The 19638-nt window shown below is 33.5% G+C and overlaps 1 protein-coding gene across 2 annotated transcripts; it reads left to right on the top strand.

Annotated features, from left to right (window-relative positions):
* The first annotated feature begins 3013 nt into the window (after positions 1 to 3013).
* Positions 3014 to 14130, top strand: LOC112750040 (AP-1 complex subunit gamma-2). Of its 2 annotated transcripts, none has more exons than XM_025798544.3 (18): positions 3014 to 3494; positions 4750 to 5052; positions 5203 to 5344; positions 5764 to 5937; positions 6512 to 6691; positions 7246 to 7400; positions 8620 to 8710; positions 8808 to 8971; positions 9546 to 9600; positions 10140 to 10262; positions 10361 to 10456; positions 10988 to 11115; positions 11433 to 11537; positions 11642 to 11898; positions 12220 to 12459; positions 12546 to 12721; positions 12968 to 13072; positions 13507 to 14130. In XM_025798544.3, exons 1-18 carry the CDS (start codon positions 3463 to 3465, stop codon positions 13600 to 13602), a joined length of 2622 nt encoding a protein of 873 aa, XP_025654329.1. In that variant the 5' UTR covers positions 3014 to 3462; the 3' UTR covers positions 13603 to 14130. The 2 variants fall into 2 exon arrangements, with proteins under 2 accessions (XP_025654329.1, XP_025654328.1); XM_025798543.3 differs by having other exon boundaries at positions 3023 to 3494; positions 10985 to 11115.
* The last annotated feature ends 5508 nt before the right edge of the window (positions 14131 to 19638 follow it).

The following is a 19638-nucleotide window of genomic DNA, read 5'->3' on the forward strand; positions in this document are numbered from 1 at the left end:
GTCACTTTCCATTCTTCTAATTTGTTGTTGGGACAATGTAAAATCAGAAAACAATCTTCCAAGACTTGCTTCCATGCGTCCTATCTCTATATTTAATCTATCCGTTTTCCTTTCTTATGCCTTTATTAGTGCATAATTTATAGTTTCATCCAACCTTACAAAATCTCCAGCATGTTTTGAGCTCTCCGGCGTTTTATTTTTTTTTGTTGGGTGCATTCAGATTGAGACTCAGCCATGTCTTCTTCATCAATCCATTCAAAAAACTTGCATCTTCTACTGGGACAGTATATAAATCTTCTATTTGGGTTCATCACAATACTGGAGGTTCGAAGTGTCAGCGGATCTCCACAAAAGCAGTGAGTCATTCTCTCCTTACCCTTCGCCTCTTCGTCTTCATCAATCCACTAAAAAAAAAATTATACTTTGGTAATTTACAACAAGCCACAATTCTCCTACCTGGGCTATTTATAGATGACGAGGAGAGCACTACCACCTCTTCCCCACAGAAGCATCGATGTCTTCTCTTGTTCATACTCCTAGATGTTGAGCTTCCTTTAGACAACCAGTTTAGATCCATTATAGCTTAAAAAAAATCCTTGAATCCTAACAAAGTCACTAGAGAAAGATACTGGAGATACGTTATAAGAGATCTTCATCTTCTCATTCAAATGGACACCTTAAAACATTGATTTGTAAGGGTATTCTAGTAAAATAACAAGATTTAACGTTTCTTTTCACGCTAAATGTTAGTGGGGATCCAATTACAAATTTTAATTCTCTTCAGGGATGTAATTACAAACTTTTAAAGTATAGTGACCAATTTACAATTTCACTAAAAGTGTAGGGACTAACTGTGTAATTTAATCTAAAATATATTATAATAGAGAGTATGTACTTAAAATAAAAATAGAATAATTAGAGTGAGATCAAATTGTCGAATACCCATTTTGTATAAGTGTATTGCTTCTAAAATTTGAAGTTAACCTTAGAGACAATCGTTGCACACAAAAGTTAATAGTAGTAGCATTCTTCTCCTTGGATGAGTAGCAGCAGAGGTAGTGGTCTGGCATAAATAGTAGCAGAGGCATTTTGTAAAATGCAAAGGATCGTGGGTGGTAATATTGTCCTTAATGACCTTTTTGGCGGCTAAAGATGTTTTTATTGTACTCTTCAAATTAACACCATTGAATTTTTCCTTTAGTTCCAAGTTTTGATCCTTTTCCTTCGTCATACTTTGATGTAAATGATTTAGCGCCAAGAGAGAAGAGAAACATTTTTCTTCTGATTTTGTCTTTACCCAAATTGGTGTAGTAGCTCAAATGTTGTAGCAGAAATGACCATTCATTTATACTTCTTTAGTATGTTAAAAATTCGATCATAGTGCTATCCCAACCAAAAATTAATCTGCACATGCTACATCAATAGTGGGCTATGTTTTTGCCACCAAGTCATCAATACGAGCCTCTACAATAACGCATTCATCAAACAAATATTTGAGTTTCAAATCCAACCAAATATATGTTTGTTATTATCTAAATAATATTATTGTTTCTTACACTCAACAACATCTAAGAAGAAAAAATATCTATTTGATAAAATTATTACGATTGTGTATAAAGAAAGGGTTTTAGCTTTGTTTATGGTTATAAGGTACGACAATATTTTTTTCGAGTTTGATTTCGGTTGAAATTCACTTAAAGGGTAAAATACACTAATTTTAATACAAGTGACATTGTATTTTTACTCCTTCATAATAGAAGAATTGGATACACTTAAGCTTCAAAATACAACTAAAATGTAATTGAGGATAAGTATAAAATTTTTTATAAAATTTTTAAATATTCTTTTAATTGATTGTACTCTTTAGTATTGGTTTTTGGATATTAATTTCACTTTTACATTTAAATATTTATTTTTTTGATAATTTAAGTAGAATAAAATGTTAAATTATAAATTTTAATATTTAAATAATTAAGAGAAAATCATAATAATATAATAATTCAGTGTTATTTATGCATGTTGGTCTCCAACAAGATAAATCGAATTAAGCGATGTCGATTTACTATGAAACATACTAAATTTGCATAAATTTACTCAGCCTTGGTTCGATTTACTTGTGGGAGTGTAAATCTAAATAGCCTAATTCGATTTAGTTGAAATTAAAAGCTCTATGCAGCATAATTCGAATTACTCTAATTCGATTTACATAAAGAATCTTTTTGGAATATACACATATCAAATTCTGATTTGAGTGATATAGGTAATATTTGGCTGTAGTTGATCTATTTAAATACTTTACCCTAATTTTATCGTTTATTAGTTATAAATGTTAACTAATATATATATCAATGCATTTTGAAGTGAGATAAAAATAGAAAAAGTGAAATTCATTCTGAAAATTAAATTTTTTTAGTTTTAATAGCCAGATTTTTTTTAATTAAAATTTTTCAAAATTTAAATTTTCTTCTAGAAAAGAATTTAAATTCTAAACACATTATTTTACCATTAGAAATTTTAAATATTTTGTAAAATTATTTTTTCTTTTTTACTTATAGAAAAGAAAATAAAAAAATAAAAGAGAAAAAATAGAAAAAAAAGTGGAACTATTTATATGTTGTTTGGATAAAGAGAAAATAGATAGAATGTAAAGAAAATTGAGAGAATTTTTTTTTGAATGAAAAAAATAGTGAAAACAAAAAATTATAATAGTATAAAATTATATTAATACATTTATCTATATTATATATAAATTATAATTTATTAATAATAAGAGATAAATATATAATTTCATTAATATTTACCACATTTATCTTTATTTTCATCTTATTTTTAAGGTAAAAATATTTTAATAGGTCTCATATTTTTTTTTTCACTTTATTTTTTTCATCTAAATAATAAAAAATTTATTTTTTCATTTATTTTCTTTTTTTTTTTAATTTTCTTTTCCTTCAAATTCTTCCCATCCTAACAACAGTCTTTTGTCAATTTATATACCGAAAAGAAATCAGATAATGAAAAATCTAGTGCAAGTTTTACAACAGTTGACCTGTACTATAATTTTTGTCTCATCATTATTTTGTTTTAATTAATTTTAATCGCAGAACTAAAACAGACGTTAAAAATTGAAAAAATGACTGTAATAAAGTGGAAGAGAGAGAGAGAGAGAGAGAGAGAAAATTAGAAATTAGAGAAGAGGAAGGTGGTGGTGTTCCTGCTAGACTTGATTCTTTTCCCTGAAACAAAAAAAAAAAAAAAGAACAGAAGGGAAAAAAAGTTCACATAACACTTTCTTATATTTCAGATCCGAATCTCTAATTGCTTTTCCGTTTCGCTTCTTCTTCTTGGCATCGCCAATTTGGATCTCCGTTACCGGGTCAGGATTCTCGACCCGATTGATCTCGCATCCGATTCATTCATTCCTCCCTTCCTTCTCCGCAATTTGATCCTGATTGATCAATCGCCATGAATCCCTTCTCTTCAGGAACCCGCTTGAGGTTAGGAAAATCAATCTTTCTCTTCTCTTCCATTTCGTGTTTCATTTGGATCAAGTGCATGGTAAATTTGGCTAGTTAAATGTGCTGGTTTTTTAGCTACTAGTAGGATTGAACTTCGTATTTCTGAAAAGAAAAAAGGTGTTGATTGATTATTAGGTCAAGTTCGGATTAGGTCTAGTTAGTATTCTTTTTAAATTGCTCTATTAGTATTTTTTGGAGTTCGATTTGTGGGATTCTGGTTTGTGAGATTAGCGATTTCGATGGGGATTGGGTTTTTGATGTGCTTAGCTGGATTGGAGTGTACGTACTGTGTCTTAATCTATCAGTGGAAATTTTTACCTTGAGCTTTTTTCAATGTGTGCTGGCATTTCTATCTGGCATGGTGCACCGAACTGAAATGAACATTGAGGTTCCTGCCTATGTTTCTAAAACCATTTAGATGCCGCAGTGGTAGCGTTCTCTTGGTGTTCTTTAGATCAATCCTTTGGTTGGGTTAAGCATATGGGCAGAGCATGTAGTTCCAATGCTCTAACTTCTAAGCAACTGAAATCTGTGTGAAACAGGTGGTTGTGAGATTTACGATGTTAGAATGCAATACGTAGGTTTTCTAAGGTAGGTCATTATTTGCCACCCTGATCCATAGAATGTTGCTGATCTTTCCATGCTAAGTTCCACAGCCAATTAGATGAATTTAAATATGGTGCTGTTGACGATCATGTGATGGATTACAAAACTAGGACATAGCTGGTTAAGAAAAACAAGAAGGCAGAATTGCCTTTAATCAATATTTCCCAAGAGAAGTAACGAATAGGAAGTTAACATACTTTAGTATTGAATACAATATGCAGCCAGTCCAGGGTATCTTAACTAATTTGAATTCTTTGCCCGTATCAGTCTTGTTTCAGTTTTCGTAGTTATTAATATGGCTACAATCTCTTGTCATCCCCTTGTACGCTAAGGTTATCTCTCAAGATAAACATTGTATTCGAAAAGGCAGATTATCATCCTCCTATGCAGTCACTGACTCTGACATTATTTTATTTACTACATATGTCTGATGTTGTGTATGATGTATTTCTGTATATTCACTATTGAATTTTTGTTTGAAATATAAACAGTTTGCAAAATCAAAAACAGATAACACACTGCTACTTTTCCTTGTAAATTGCATGGGTCATTAACTCTTTAACATTTCATCTTGAATTTGAATTATGTTCAGTATCTTTTACCTACTGCTTCGTATCTCAATTTATAGGGACATGATTCGGGCCATACGTGCTTCCAAGACTGCAGCCGAAGAACGTGCTGTAGTTAGAAAAGAATGTGCTGCCATTCGTGCTGCAATAAATGAAAATGATCAAGATTATAGGCATCGGAATTTGGCTAAGCTAATGTTTATCCACATGCTTGGCTACCCCACTCATTTTGGTCAAATGGAATGCCTCAAGTTGATAGCATCACCTGGATTTCCGGAGAAGAGAATAGGTTACCTTGGCCTCATGTTGCTACTTGATGAAAGACAAGAAGTTCTAATGTTGGTCACCAATTCTTTAAAACAGTATCCTGTTTCTAGTCAAAGTTTCAATTGCTTTTATTCCTTGACATTTACATTCCACCTTATAAATTTGCTATTGGCATTGATCTTGTACTGAAATCTAAGGGAAACATTCCAATAATGGGTTATAGTAGAGCCTTGACTGAATCTCAGAGATCTTAATCACACAAATCAGTATATAGTGGGACTTGCTCTTTGTGCTTTAGGAAATATTTGTTCAGCAGAAATGGCTCGTGATCTTGCGCCAGAGGTTGAAAGATTGCTGCAATTTCGTGACCCAAATATTCGGAAGAAGGTAACTTGCTTTTCATTTATTTCGTATGTTCCATCAGACTTGGTTCTCTTCTGGAATATATGAATTTTTTATGTATTCTGGGGAAGAATAAACCATGAAGCATTCATGCCTTTATTGTGAACTTGTGACAAAGTTCTTCCACATTGTGAATTCATGACGACAATTTATTTTTATCTAGTTAAAGTAACTTGTTTTTCTTTTTGAGAGACTTGAAATCTATGTTTCATGGTCTCTCTCTCTCTCTCTCTCTCTCTCTCTCTCTCTCTCTCTCTCTCTCTCTCTCTGTTTTATGTTTTTAGCTCTTGCCTTCTTAGGAAGATTTCTTGTCTTACCATCTTTAAAAAAAAAAGGAAAAACCAGAACTCTTGAGTTATCATTTTTCTCATTCCTGTCAAATAACTATGCTCACTATTGTATAGGCAGCATTATGTTCTATAAGGATCATCAAGAAAGTTCCAGACTTGGCAGAAAATTTTATCAATTCTGCTACTGCCTTACTAAGGGAGAAGCATCATGGAGTTTTGATCACTGGGGTTCAGCTTTGTACAGATCTGTGTAAAATTAGCCCAGAAGCCCTTGAACATGTTCGAAAGGTAATTTTACATATTTCTTATATGTTGCCAATTTTATAGTCACCCCGACTCGACCTCAAAACCCATTATGATATAAATAAAGTAAACTTTTCTACCAAAGATTTAGCATGGAAAAATTTTCTACACTGCAATATCAGCTTATTTATGTACATTAGGAGTCATGTTGGTAGTTGTGAATTATAATTCATGTGTATTCTTGAACAAGTCTTGGGAAATTTAATTAAGTTATTCTGTAACTGCTTTGTATAATTTGACATTTGTTTTTGTAATTTTTATTTTATTTTTAAATAGTGTTTGAGCTTTTTCCAGAAGCTATTATTATGTTGTGTTTACATTTTTTCAAAGACTAGCTTACAGTTTCTAGTGGCATGTGCAAGTAAAGCTGTTTTCTATAAGTAGTGTATGATTATGCAAAGGCAGGTAAAGAAGGTTCATATATGTAATTAATTATGTAAAAGTTTATCTCTGATATCATCTTGTGAAAACTCTTACAAGCTTTGATTTGGGCCAGTCATTGTTTTCTACTTTTCTTTGTTTTTTTGGTAAGCAAATATTCACTCAACTATTGTTACAGAAATGCACAGATGTTTTGGTCAGAACTCTTAGAGATCTAGCAAACAGTCCTTATTCACCAGAATATGATATTGCTGGCATCACAGACCCATTTCTCCATATCAGATTGCTTAAACTTTTGCGAGTGCTGGGCGAAGGTGATGCTGATGCTAGCGACTCTATGAATGACATACTTGCCCAGGTTAGTTGCATATGCAGGGTTTTATAGCATGACATTACCATTTTGCTCTTCTGCAGTGATTGGGTTATTTATTTAGTTATTATTTTCTGCATGGCTCTTTGTACAACCCTGTATGTTGAAAACCATATATGCTTTTAGGATATATTTTGTACTTAAATGCAATTTGATTAAGGTATGTGTTTTGGATGCTGGCTTGCTTGGGAGGGGAGGGAAAAAAAAAATCATAATGAGCTGCATAGGAATGTGCTGATTTATTTTTGGGTAGGGTCTAATCAAATAATTGTGATTTTTTAATTATATTATGGTGTAGTTACTGCTTGGTGCTCCAATATTTTTACCTCACCAAGTAATGTTTACATACATAGAGAACTAGATATAACTACTCATTGAGATAATCAAGTCAACATACAGATCATAAATTTCTGTTCTTAGATTGTTTATTGTTTACCAAATCTAGGTTATGCAGGTGAATGAGTTACTTAGTCTTTAGATTATTTAATGGCTATCTCTTTCTGAAATTTAGGTTGATAATTGTAATCCTGCTATTTCTTTAGGTGGCTACAAAGACTGAGTCAAATAAAGTTGCAGGAAACGCCATTTTATATGAATGTGTTCAAACAATTATGAGCATTGAAGATAATGGAGGCTTGCGTGTTCTTGCCATCAACAGCCTGGGAAGATTCTTGTCGAACCGTGATAACAATATCAGGTTTGTTTTTGGCTATTGCTTTTCGTTGATAAGTAACGGAGAAACTTCTTTTAAGAGTAACAAAACACCACTATCTTAGGTGCTAACTTTGGTAAGTTCCTCTTATAAATGGGGTAAAAGAAGCTCGATATTTAATCACTTGTCGTGTCCTAAAATTTCTTTTCCAATTGCAGTCCACTGAATTGCAAGAGTTTAGGATGTGTTTTCTGACTGTCACTAGGACTGATCATTCAATGTTTTCAAGCATTCTCATATGGTAATTTCAAGGGACAGTGAACTGTTAGTATTATTCTTTTCAGTATTAGGATATCTAGATTATTTTTCAATCTATCCTCCCAAGTCTGTCTTCTGGGTAGTTTGCACTGAATGAGAGAATAATCAATTTTCAGTGTATATCCTTGTATGCTTACAATTTAAGAGAAGCTCTAGTCTATGACTCTTATATAACTGGTATAAAAATGTTCAATTTATTGTTGGCCATTAAGACGTGTTTCTCATTGTAAAAGGTTGAAATTGTAGTCTTCCGGCAGGTAGTAAGATAAACAGACTAAATTGAGATTTAAGGAGTATAACCTTCTGGGAATCATGCTGGTCATATATTTGCATTTTCCTTTTTGGAAACTTCAACTATGATTGGGGGCTGATGAAACTGCCACAGTAAACTGAACAGTCAATCGCTTGAGCAGGCGTTTATTGTCTTACCAATTTCACTATTATTCCTCGATCTGCAGTATTTAAAATTAATAGAACTGGGATCCTAGTTTTATTGGCCATACATTTGCTTTATTATAACAAATAGTAGATTTGGAATTAGATTAATCAGCTAATTCATTCAGCAAGTGGATTTGGTTGTATTCTAAAATTTTTATTGCTATTCAAATTTCTGTTTGTCAAACTTATTTTGTAAGTAGTCTAACATTTGGGTATGTTACTTGAGATATATATGTTGTGATTAATGTTGTGTCTTTTGATATTGACTTAAGAAAAGGCACCTGTAACTGTTAAATTATTAAGTGGATGAATATCGGGTGAGCCGGTGAGGGGAGGAGTGAGGGATATAATTTGTCGATCAGTTTCTTTAATTTAGTACTTTCTAATGGCTGATAATTTGCTATTCTATTTTTTGTGTTCTCCCGTTCCTATGCATTTTTCATTATTGATAAATTGTTATTCTATCTTAACTTGAAGTGAATGTTGCTGTTCCTTTTTCTTTCTTCAGATACGTGGCACTAAATATGCTGATGAAGGCTGTAACTGCTGATGGTCAGGCAGTGCAGAGGCACCGTGCAACAATTCTGGAGTGTGTAAAGGTATTACAATAATTTTCTTTGTCCACGTTATTCGTTAATAACAAAGTTGAGCTTTTTTAACAAGTGGAGTAGTTGCTGACTGGACTTTCTGCTTCAGGATTCAGATGCTTCTATTCGGAAAAGAGCACTTGAACTTGTTTACGTTCTGGTAAATGAAACAAATGTGAAGCCATTAGCAAAAGAACTAATAGATTATCTGGAAGTCAGTGAAAATGATTTCAGGGGAGACCTTACAGCCAAAATTTGCTCCATAGTTTCAAAGTGAGTAATTTTTTTCTGAATGTTTTGCCTTTTAAGCATACAATGATTGTTTTTGTTTATTTTCTTTATGTGGTCAGGGATGCAGGGAAGCAGTGTGTTTGAGTTGCCAAATAGAATAACTGCACAGTTCATGTCTTTTCTTTCTTACTTTTTTGTTTGTTTGTTTTCATTAGTCAATAATTTCCATTGCCATTTTTATATTCTAAATATAAGATTATTTGATATGTTACTGGAACAGTTTTTATTGTCATTAATTATTTTAGAAACTATATTATTGTTTCCATGTTAGTGATACTCTGTGTTGATCTTTCAATCGTTGCATTTTGAATATTGCTGTTTCTCTTCAACTTCTTATCTGTTATTTGGCGAAAATGAAAAAGAAGCCGTTTGGCTCTTTTATGTGGTCTTCATCTTTGATACTCCACTGTCTATTTAGTTTTAGTAGTTAGACGATTGACTGGGGTAAGGCCTTTGTTTGTGCAAACAGCGGCGGTAAGGAGTGAGTTGAAAAGAGTTTCTTTAAATTGCACCTGTCTAGTTTTTTATTGATTACCATTTATTAATTTTGCTTCAGGTTTTCCCCAGAGAAGATCTGGTACATTGATCAGATGCTCAAGGTTCTGTCTGAGGTATAAATATAAGAGACAAGTTTTTGTACTGAATTGGAATCTTCAAGGCCAAACTGGCCCATGTCTATTTTATTATTATTTTTAAAAAAATATTCGTCGCATTGATGTGTATTTCATGTGATAGCTATGGTTCTTCTCATTTCTACATTTGGTATGCACCAATCTTTAGAAAAATTGATTTGCCATGGCAACTTATTATACAAAAAAATGTGCAATCTTATTATAACTTATATGATTTTGCAGTTGAGGTATCGATTCTCATATTGCTGCATATGTGTCATTCTAATTTCATGTCTTTAAACAACTTACTTCGACCAGAATATCACCTAATATATTTAAATATTTTTTGGTGCACGAACCTTGTCCACAAAACTGAATTTGTTGTCTTATGAGCCTCAATCATTGGGTTGTTTTACTATTATTATCATTGTTTTGGTGCTTGTAGTGGCAATAGTGAGCCTCTTTTTTGTTTGTGCATTTGGTCATTCTAGTTAGTTATATAATGAGTGCAAGTATTGATATTTATCCTTTGTTAGTAGGCTGGAAATTATGTAAAAGATGAAGTATGGCATGCCCTAATTGTTGTAATAACAAATGCTACTGAGCTTCATGGATATACCGTAAGAGCATTATACAGAGCATTTCAGACATCAGCTGAACAGGTGGTCATTAATTCTTTGATATATCTATGCATATTGTGGATTTGCTTCTGATGTCAATATGTCATTCATAAAGTAACATTGCTAATATTTTTCATCAGGAATCTCTAGTTCGAGTTACAGTGTGGTGCATTGGAGAGTATGGTGACTTATTAGTCAATAATGTTGGAATGCTTGACATAGAAGATCCAATTACGGTGAGTATTATGCTTTTGCCTGAAACTTTATAGATATGTGTATATGTTGTCTCATGTTGTACGAAAATGATAAAGCATTTGACTCACAAGCAACTATTTAAGAAGTTGATGTTATGTTAATGTAATCGATCATATGAAATGATTAACAAGTTGATGTACATATTGTACTGTTCTCTAGAGCTTCAAGTAAAAAATTTTAACAGTACCCTTCTTTCCTATTTGGATGATGCATGATGATGTTGTGAAGAAAACAAAATTCCTCAGTTTTGTTATTACTTTCTGTTATAACAAGTTATCTTGTTCTTTTCCTGTTTCTGTTGTCTTCCTTGTTATTGTAAAGAATGAAACAAGGGTAAATACTGGGATTTCTTTTACATGTAAGATTTTTGTATATGCCGATATACAACCATACTGTTTATAGACAGAGGCATAACAAAATTGATCTTTTATCACACAATATTTTAATTTGATCTTTTATTGCATAAAATATTTTAATTTGATCTTTTATCTCGTACAATTGGTTCATAGCAGGTGACTGAGTCGGATGCTGTGGATGTCTTGGAGATTGCTATAAAACGCCATGAATCAGATCTTACCACAAAAGCAATGGCTTTGGTTGCCCTATTAAAGTTTTCTTCACGTTTTCCTTCATGTTCAGAGTATGATGGGCTTTTCAAATTGGTGGTTATTATTATTGTCATACCTTGTGATGGGTTTTTTCCCCCTCCCTTTTTGCTTTATAGGAGTCAGAATGGTAATATTGTAGTAGAAGTTCACTAGACCAGTTAGATAGTTTAAGACCTTAATATTTATGAAAGCAAGTTGATCTCTATGCCGAATCAGGGGTTCTTTTTCCATCCATATCCTATCTCCTGTATCATGCATGCTAAAGTCTATGCACCTAGTTCTGGCTTATTCCCTTCCTGTATATGTATTTGACATGTAAATTTTACTATCTTTTTGGGCATGGCTATAGGAGGATCAAGGAAATCATTGTTCAGTTCAAAGGGAACCTCATGCTTGAATTGCAGCAGAGAGCTATAGAATTCAATTCAATTTTAGCAAAGCATCAGAATATTAGGTGAGTTTTCTTAAGTTGCTTATTATATTAAATCAAAAGGCCAGATCTCTACTATTGTGTCATTAAAGGAATCCTTTTTTGAGAAAATTTCCATCTTTGTGCAGGTCTACTCTTGTAGAAAGGATGCCAGTTTTGGATGAGGCAACTTTTATTGGTAGGAAAGCTGGGTCTTTGCCAGGTGCAGCTTCAACTACAACAATGCCTTCAGTTGGTATTCCAAATGGAGAAGCTAAACCTGCAGCTCCACTTATAGATCTACTCGATCTAAGTTCAGATGATGCTCCAGCACCTAGTTCTTCTGGTGGTGATCTTCTTCATGACCTTCTTGGTGTTGATCTGTCACCAGCTCCTCAACAATCAGGTTGGTGTTTTATGATTCCCGAGAACAAAATCTTTTTTCCATCTCATAATTACAGGCTTTGCTTGTACGCTGAGATAAATTAGCACTGACTTCATAATATATGAAGCCTTTTTTAGTTTTTGATCCACTTCATCTGTAGGAAAAACCTTGTAGAAAGGCCTTGCTCACAAATCACAACGGATTAATTGTTGAGCTTTTGATCAAACTCAATTGAAGCTTGAACTGCATAGTCAATTGCGCTTTAGAATTTGGCTTTAGTCAATTGCACTGTGACTCGATTAATACATTTATATCTGGTCTGACTTGTATTTGCATTTTTAGGTGCAGGTCAACCTTCAAAAAGTGGGACAGATGTTCTTTTGGATCTATTGTCCGTTGGATCACCTGCACAGAGCAGCTCATCTACAGTTGACATTTTATCTTCCAATACAAATGGCAAATCTCCAGTTTCACCATTAGATGATATTTCATCACTTTCGCTTTCTTCAAGAGCAAATTCAAATGCTGGAGCTGCTCCTATGATGGATTTATTGGATGGTTTTGGTCCCAGCCCATCCAAAGGTTGTAACTTTGTTTAACATTTCGGCATTATCTTTATTTGAATTTTGTCAAAATACTGATTACTCACCTTCTCCAATCTTGAATAGAAAACAATGGACCAGTTTATCCATCCATAACAGCATATGAGAGTAGCTCCTTGAGGTTGACATTCAGTTTCTCAAAACAACCAGGAAACCCAGAAACAACAAATATCCAGGCTACCTTTACGAATTTGTCCTCTACTGTCTATACAGACTTTGTTTTCCAGGCAGCAGTTCCAAAGGTATGGCAGTCAGTATGATGTTGAGCTTGCTGTGTGTACTGCTAGCTAATTGCTACAACTAAAGAAGTTGCTTTGTATAGTCTGATTAGTGGCTTTAACTTGGGTGTTATAAATTTACATGTGTTAGTTATTTCATACTCATTATTATACTGGATGCTCTTTTGGAACTTCAATCTCTTATCAGTTATCACCTGTTCTGTTTCCTTTCATCAGCTAGTACTTACATCTATTGTTCTTTTGAATCAGTTTCTTCAACTGCACTTAGATCCAGCTAGTAGCAATACTTTGCCTGCTGCTGGAAATGGATCCGTGACACAAAGTTTGAAAGTCACCAACAGCCAACATGGAAAGGTAATTCTTTGTTAGTATTGCTTAATTTTAAATTATTGTCATTTGGCACGTTGCTGCAAACTGATAGCTTGTGTTGCAAAATTGCTACTGGTTTGTTCATGGGGTCAATTTGAGTGATCCCTACTCTGTAGATGGATGGTCAAAGACAGAGAGAATGTGACATGGTTCAATAACAATCAAATTGCAATATGTTTTTCATTATTGACAAGCAATTGAACTCTCATTAGTCATTAGGAAAATCCTGATTTTCTTTGTTTCTTAATATCCCTCCGTTTTCTCTATTTATGCTCTCTGAGTATTGCCTGTCTGCGAATGCATGTGCTGATTTCTGAGGTTTTTTACCATATGCACATTTATATGTATAACTGCGCCTTAGAGAAGACTAGATTACTAACAACTGCTCCTTTTATTATTTATTATTATTTTTTTTTCAGAAAAATCTTGTCATGCGCATAAGGATAGCTTACAAGTTGAATGGCAAGGATACACTGGAAGAAGGCCAAATCAATAATTTCCCTCGCGAATTATGAAGCCAGATGGCCAGGGGATGTACGCAGGTCTTGATTTTCTTCTCAAGCTTCATGGTTACTGGTGCAGTTTTTGAGTTTCATTCCTGCAGATGACATCGGCATGTCAATGGTTCCAGCATATACAGGACCACTTTTTGGCTCAAAATATAAAGTTTTCTTGGTGGTTTCATATCCTTGCTGTATCCCTTTTTTTTTCTTCCGAGGAAAAAAAGATAGGTGGTTTTTGTACATTAGTACAGAATTCTTGCATGAAAATGAATGTTCCAAATCAAATTTTGCCTGTGAAGGCACAGAGAGTTGTGTCATGTCGAGAACTTGAGGTATTTTGCTTTTTTACTTTTTCTTTTTTTCTTTTTTTGTTTGTTTGTTTGTTTGTTTTGGAGGTAGTCTCTCGCGGTCTTGCTGTCTAAATAGTGTTGTTGAATGCAACTTGGTATAATTAGATGATTGGTATATTATATTTGATTTTATGTAACATTTTTCACTGAATATCAATGAAATGTAATATTTATGTCGTCTCTTTTGCCACATTTTTGACTCGGTCCCATTGAAATTTGTAGTGTGCTTGTTCCCTGAAAGCTTCAGGATCTTCGTTACTTATCATATTTAGTGGCTGAGGCATGTGTATGAGTGGCAGTTGTAGTTGGCTCTTAAAGTGCTGCACAGGGTTCGATACCTAGTGAAATTAGTGTGTGTGAATGAGTGGGTGTCTGTTTGACCAAAAAAAAAAAATTAGATTTATATATATCTATATATATATATATATATATACCCCCACTATAATATATGGGGAAGAAAAACTTCTAAGTTCCAACTTTAAGACCCTTTCACTAGGTAATTTCAATTAGTGATTTCGTATAAGCTATTCATTGAAATATTCGTGGATCCAATGTTCTTTTGTTTTGTATTATTAGACATTAGCGATGATCCATTTGCTGGTATTTCTGTCAAGAACACTTGTGACAACCTTACATTAACGCATCTAGAGGTTTTACAGATGCAAGGTAATTTGTATAAGATGCGTTTATTGCAGGAAGCGCCATGCATGGCAGTTGGCACCATAAAATATTATTGCACTAACCATCATACATATTGTTTTGGGGAAACTCTGAAGCATAGTTGTAAAAATTGGACCGAAACGGTCAATTCGATCGAAAAATCGGTGAATTAGATTCCTAATTGGTTCGGTTCAGTTCGAAGACAACCGATCAAGCCGGTAAAAATCGGTCAAAATCGATGAAAACCAATCCGACCAAATCGCTAAAAAAAAAAAATTCTAAAATTAATGAAGATGTAGTTTGAACCTAAGTCCTTATATTGCATATTCCCTTTGCTACTAAACTATGTTATTCCTTGTTATTTCATATGCCAATTATTAATTATAAATTAAAATCTCACAATAATTATTTTAGATATTATTTTAATTTTCTATTCACTTATATTTAAATTAATTATATTTTTTATTATTCATAATTATTAATATAAATATTATTAAATATGCATAAATAAAAAATATCAAATATTTTTATTAATTACAATATAATTATTTTTTTGATTATATAATATTTATTAATATTATTTTTCAATAAATACATATAGTATATAATAATATAATACATACAAAAATAAAATTAAAAAAATTATGATGAAAATACTAGAATTTTATATACTTATTTAATAATAATCGGATTATAACTTGTTGAAACTTAATTGTTTTTAAAATATTAGTTAAAATACATATTTAACATTTTAATTTTAGATTTTTGACTATTTTATATTTTTATTTACATAGGACTGGTTCTATCGGTTTAACTAGGGCTGGCAATGGGTAGGGTAGGTTGGACCCTACCCTAACCCTACCCTACCCGTGGGTTGAGAATCTCTCAACCCTAACCCTACCCGCACCCTAAAATTCTAAACCTTACCCTACCCTACTCTACCCGCAGAAATATCAAATTTTTTCAAAGTAAATATAAAATTAAATCATTTCGAATTTTATACATATTAACAACATAAAAAATAAAAAACTAATGCTCTAAATTACTAAATTAACTAACTAGTTTTAGTGGTTATTCATTTATTGTAAGTATAAACACAAGGGAGGTTGTGGGTTCAACTCTCACTTCCTTCACTATATACATAATTTTTATAAAATATGTGTTATATATGAGGTTCGGGTAGGGTAGGGTAGGGTACACCCTAAACCCGTACCCTACCCTACCCGCAGGCATACCCGTACCGTACCCTACCCTACCCGCAGCGGGTCGGGTAGCCTACCCTACCCGAACGGGTTGGACCGGATTGGGTACCCGCGGGTAGGGTATGAATTGCCAGCCCTAGGTTTAACCAATAATTCATTAGTTGAACTAATGAACCAATAAAATAATAGTTTGACCAATTCAATCACCGGTTCGATTTTTACAACTACGCTCTAAAGCTTATGCTTGATTTTTATGGTCACAATTTCAATATTTACATTCCATTTCTAGGAAGTTCTCTTGGGAAGAACTATATGTCTATAACGTTTTCAATTTCAGCTTCTGACGTTTGATACGAGTATCAAATTTTCGTAATATAAAGAGTTCATCTATGACTTAATAATTATTAATTTATATTTTTAAATATTAGAATATTAAATTTAATTTCATGTATTTTTATTTTGTTTATTTAGTTACTAGATTGAATTTTATGTTAGTGTGCTTAGAAGTTTTTTATTTTATTTTAAATTAATAAGAAGTTATAAATACCTCTTAAATTATTGTAGTTATCATAGAGATATTAGAGTTGTGAAAACTCTCCTTTTTTAATTTTGTGATAAAATCATGGTGTGAACAAGTGAAGTTGATTAAGTCATTCTCTTCTTACATCGGAGAATTGGTTAGAAGGTTGAGTGAGTCCCTTCGATTCAATTTCCAAACTATGGTGTTGACAAGTTAAGTTGAGTGAGTCCCTTTTTTAATTTGTTGCATCAAAAAATCTATTCTTATTTTTATTATATAAAATTTGATATCTAAGTTCTTCTATATTAAGGTTCTGCAAACCGATTCGAACCAGCCGGTCGAACCGTGAACCGATAGAAATAGTGAATTGGTCAAATGCCAAAATCGAGAGATTCAGAAACCACCGTTGGACCGTCAAACCGGCCAAGAACAGGTCGGTCAAACCAAATCGGGACCTAGCCGATTTTTTGAATTTTGCTCAAGACACCGCCACTTGGCTTAGACTTAGAGGAACCCTAACCAACCCTAACCAAAATGCGCAGGCGCAGTAGTGCATCACCCATTCACCTTCGTCTATCGCTCTCTGACAGTCTCATTCAGCCACTCTCCTTCTCCCTCCTCTCGTTGAGCTCCTCCCTCACTTCCGTCCAGTCACCACCCTGCTATCACCGCCGTCGCAACTTCAAACTTTGAAGCCACCGTCACAACTTCCTTTCCCTCCATCGCGCAACCACGTTCGAACTTCGAAGCCACCGTCGCCACTGCAACTGGTCTCGCCTCCTGCCTCCGTCGCACAGCCATTGTTCCGTCGGCGCCAGCTCCCTGTCCGCCTCTTGCTCAATCTGCTCTGTTCTAGCTTCTAGGTATTAAACTTTTTTGTAACTAGAGTTGACTAATTGTTGAATAATTATTATTAGTTAATCTGTGAATCTTGCTATTATTACTAAGTTGAATAATTGTTGAATAATTTTAGTTAAGCTGTGAACCTTGCTGTTGTTACCAGGTTGAATAATTATTAAATAATTTTGACTGTTGAGATTACTGGGTTGGAGTAGGTTGCTGTGATATTGTTATTGGATTGTATTGTTATTGGATTGCTGGTAATTTTTAGGTATGGATGAGAGTATTAACCAAGAAATACTTAGGAATTATAATGCAGAGAATAATTCGGCTTCGAATCCTATTACTTCGAATGAAGCTTCTCTTCCTCCTGAATCTAACGATAGTCAATCACAAACTTCTAATGTTCGGAAAAAAACTGATCCAACTTGGAGATATGTTGCTTTACAAGTAATAAACGGAAAATCCTATTACCAATGCTTTTTTTGTCTGAGTACTTTTGGAGGAGAAAAATTAATAGAATGAAGAAGCATTTGGAAAAGATAGGTGAAGATATTAAAAAGTGTTCTAAAGTTCCTTATGATGTAGAAAAATAAATGGAAGGTTTATTGAAAGAAATTCAAAAAAGTAAAACTAGTAAAAGAAAAGTAAGTTTTACTGAAGAATGTAGTGATGAGATTGACGATGCAATGACGAAGCAATAGCACAAGAAAAATAACAAACTCCAAGTCCGTTACCATCTAAGCAAGTGATTGGAGGTGATCCAAAAAAGAAAGCAAAAATAATTATTCCTTCTATGTTTGCACCAAAATCAACTCCGGGAGGTCAACCAAGTATGAAAAGTGTATTTCAAAACAAAGAGGCGCTTCATGAGGTAGATAAGTAAGTGGCTAGATGGCTTTTGGATTGTAGAATTTCTTTCAATGTGGTTATGTCACCATTTTTTCAAGATATGTTGGATGGTATTTCTAGCATTGGGCCTAGTTATAATGGTCCTTCTTATGATAAGTTGAGAGTTCACTTGATAACCAATCTCCAAAGAAAGTGTCAAATAGTTGTTGATAGCTATAGGACTACTTGAAAAGAAACTGGATGTACCCTCATGGATGATGGTTGGACAGATCAAAGGCAAAGAACGTTGATTAATTTTTTGGTTTATTGTTCGAAAGGATTGTACTGCTCATTGCTTGAATCTTATTCTAAAAGATATAAGTAACATGCCGCATATTTCTAACCTTGCATCATGTGCTTCGAAGATTACAGTGTTTGTGTATAATCATAAGGTGTTTGACGTTAGAATTTTTGCCAGTAAAGAATTTCATAAAAACAGTCGCGTTGTAGATATAGTCTCTAAACCGACAGAAATCCCTTCGAACAAACGTTTGGTTGTCACAAGTAACAAACCCCTTTGAAATTGATAACCGAGTATTCAAACCTCGGGTCATCTTCTCAAGGAATTGCAGGGAGGTATGTTCTTATTATTGGTTATGAGTTTGTAAATTGGGGTTTAGGAAGTAAGGTGGGAATATGTTATATGACAAATAAAATAAAATAATAATAATAAAATAGACTCTTGGCAAGGTATGAGAAATTGGAAGTCCAGATTTAGTTATCCTTATCAACAATAATGAAAGTTGAATCTTAATTTCACTTAGTTAACCTTTGCTATAACAAGGGAAGGTCAAGCGACTAATTAGTTAGATCTTTGAATCCTAGTTAATTCCTAAGAAAAGATTGGGATTATTGAAGATCAATTCAATTGGCAAGATAACAATTAACAATTATGCTGTTGAATTGGATAACTCCTGAGTTACTGATTTCTTAACCAAAACCAAAAGAAAAAGAGTAAATCTACTGGAATAAAAATGTCTTCAGATGGGAAGCAGTAATCATGTAAATAAAAGAAAGCAGTCATGAATTGAAATACCTCAAATAATATTAATTAAGAAAATTATATGTAACATGGAAGAGTTCATAAACTATATAAAAATAAAGAACCTGGGATTGAGAGTCACTCCTAAAACTAAGAGAAGTCCTAAATCCTAATCCTAAGAGAGAGAGAGAGAGAGGAGAGAACCTCTCTCTCTAAAACTACGTCTAAAACATAAAAAGTGAATTATGAGAGCCGCCTCATGAATGGATGCATTCTTCCACTTTATAGCCTCTAATCTGTGTTTTCTGGGCCGAGAACTGGGTCAGAAACAGCCCAGAATTCGCTGGTCTCGAATTCAACCACGCTGGATTTCCGTCACTGCGACGCGACCGTATGAAGCACGCGGTCGCGTCGCCTAGCATCAGGGAAACTATAGCATATTATATATCAAATCGAAGCCCCGGACGTTAGCTTTCTAACGCAACTGAAACCGCATCGTTTGGACCTCTGTAGCTAAAGTTATAGCCGTTTGAGTGCAAAGAGGTCAGGCTGGACAGCTTAGCAGTTTCTCCAACTTCTTGTATTCCTTCCACTTTTGCATGC

The sequence above is a fragment of the Arachis hypogaea genome, chromosome 15 (assembly GCF_003086295.3).
Source record: "Arachis hypogaea cultivar Tifrunner chromosome 15, arahy.Tifrunner.gnm2.J5K5, whole genome shotgun sequence".
Lineage (NCBI taxonomy): Eukaryota > Viridiplantae > Streptophyta > Magnoliopsida > Fabales > Fabaceae > Arachis > Arachis hypogaea.

Bases quoted from the DNA above. Each gene is read 5' to 3' on its own strand.
- LOC112750040 (XM_025798543.3), top strand. From the start codon at position 3,463: ATGAATCCCTTCTCTTCAGGAACCCGCTTGAG. The intron at 5,053-5,202 runs GTATCCTGTTTC...ACTGAATCTCAG, and splicing joins GTCACCAATTCTTTAAAACA to AGATCTTAATCACACAAATC. The intron at 7,401-8,619 runs GTTTGTTTTTGG...TTCTTTCTTCAG, and splicing joins AACCGTGATAACAATATCAG to ATACGTGGCACTAAATATGC.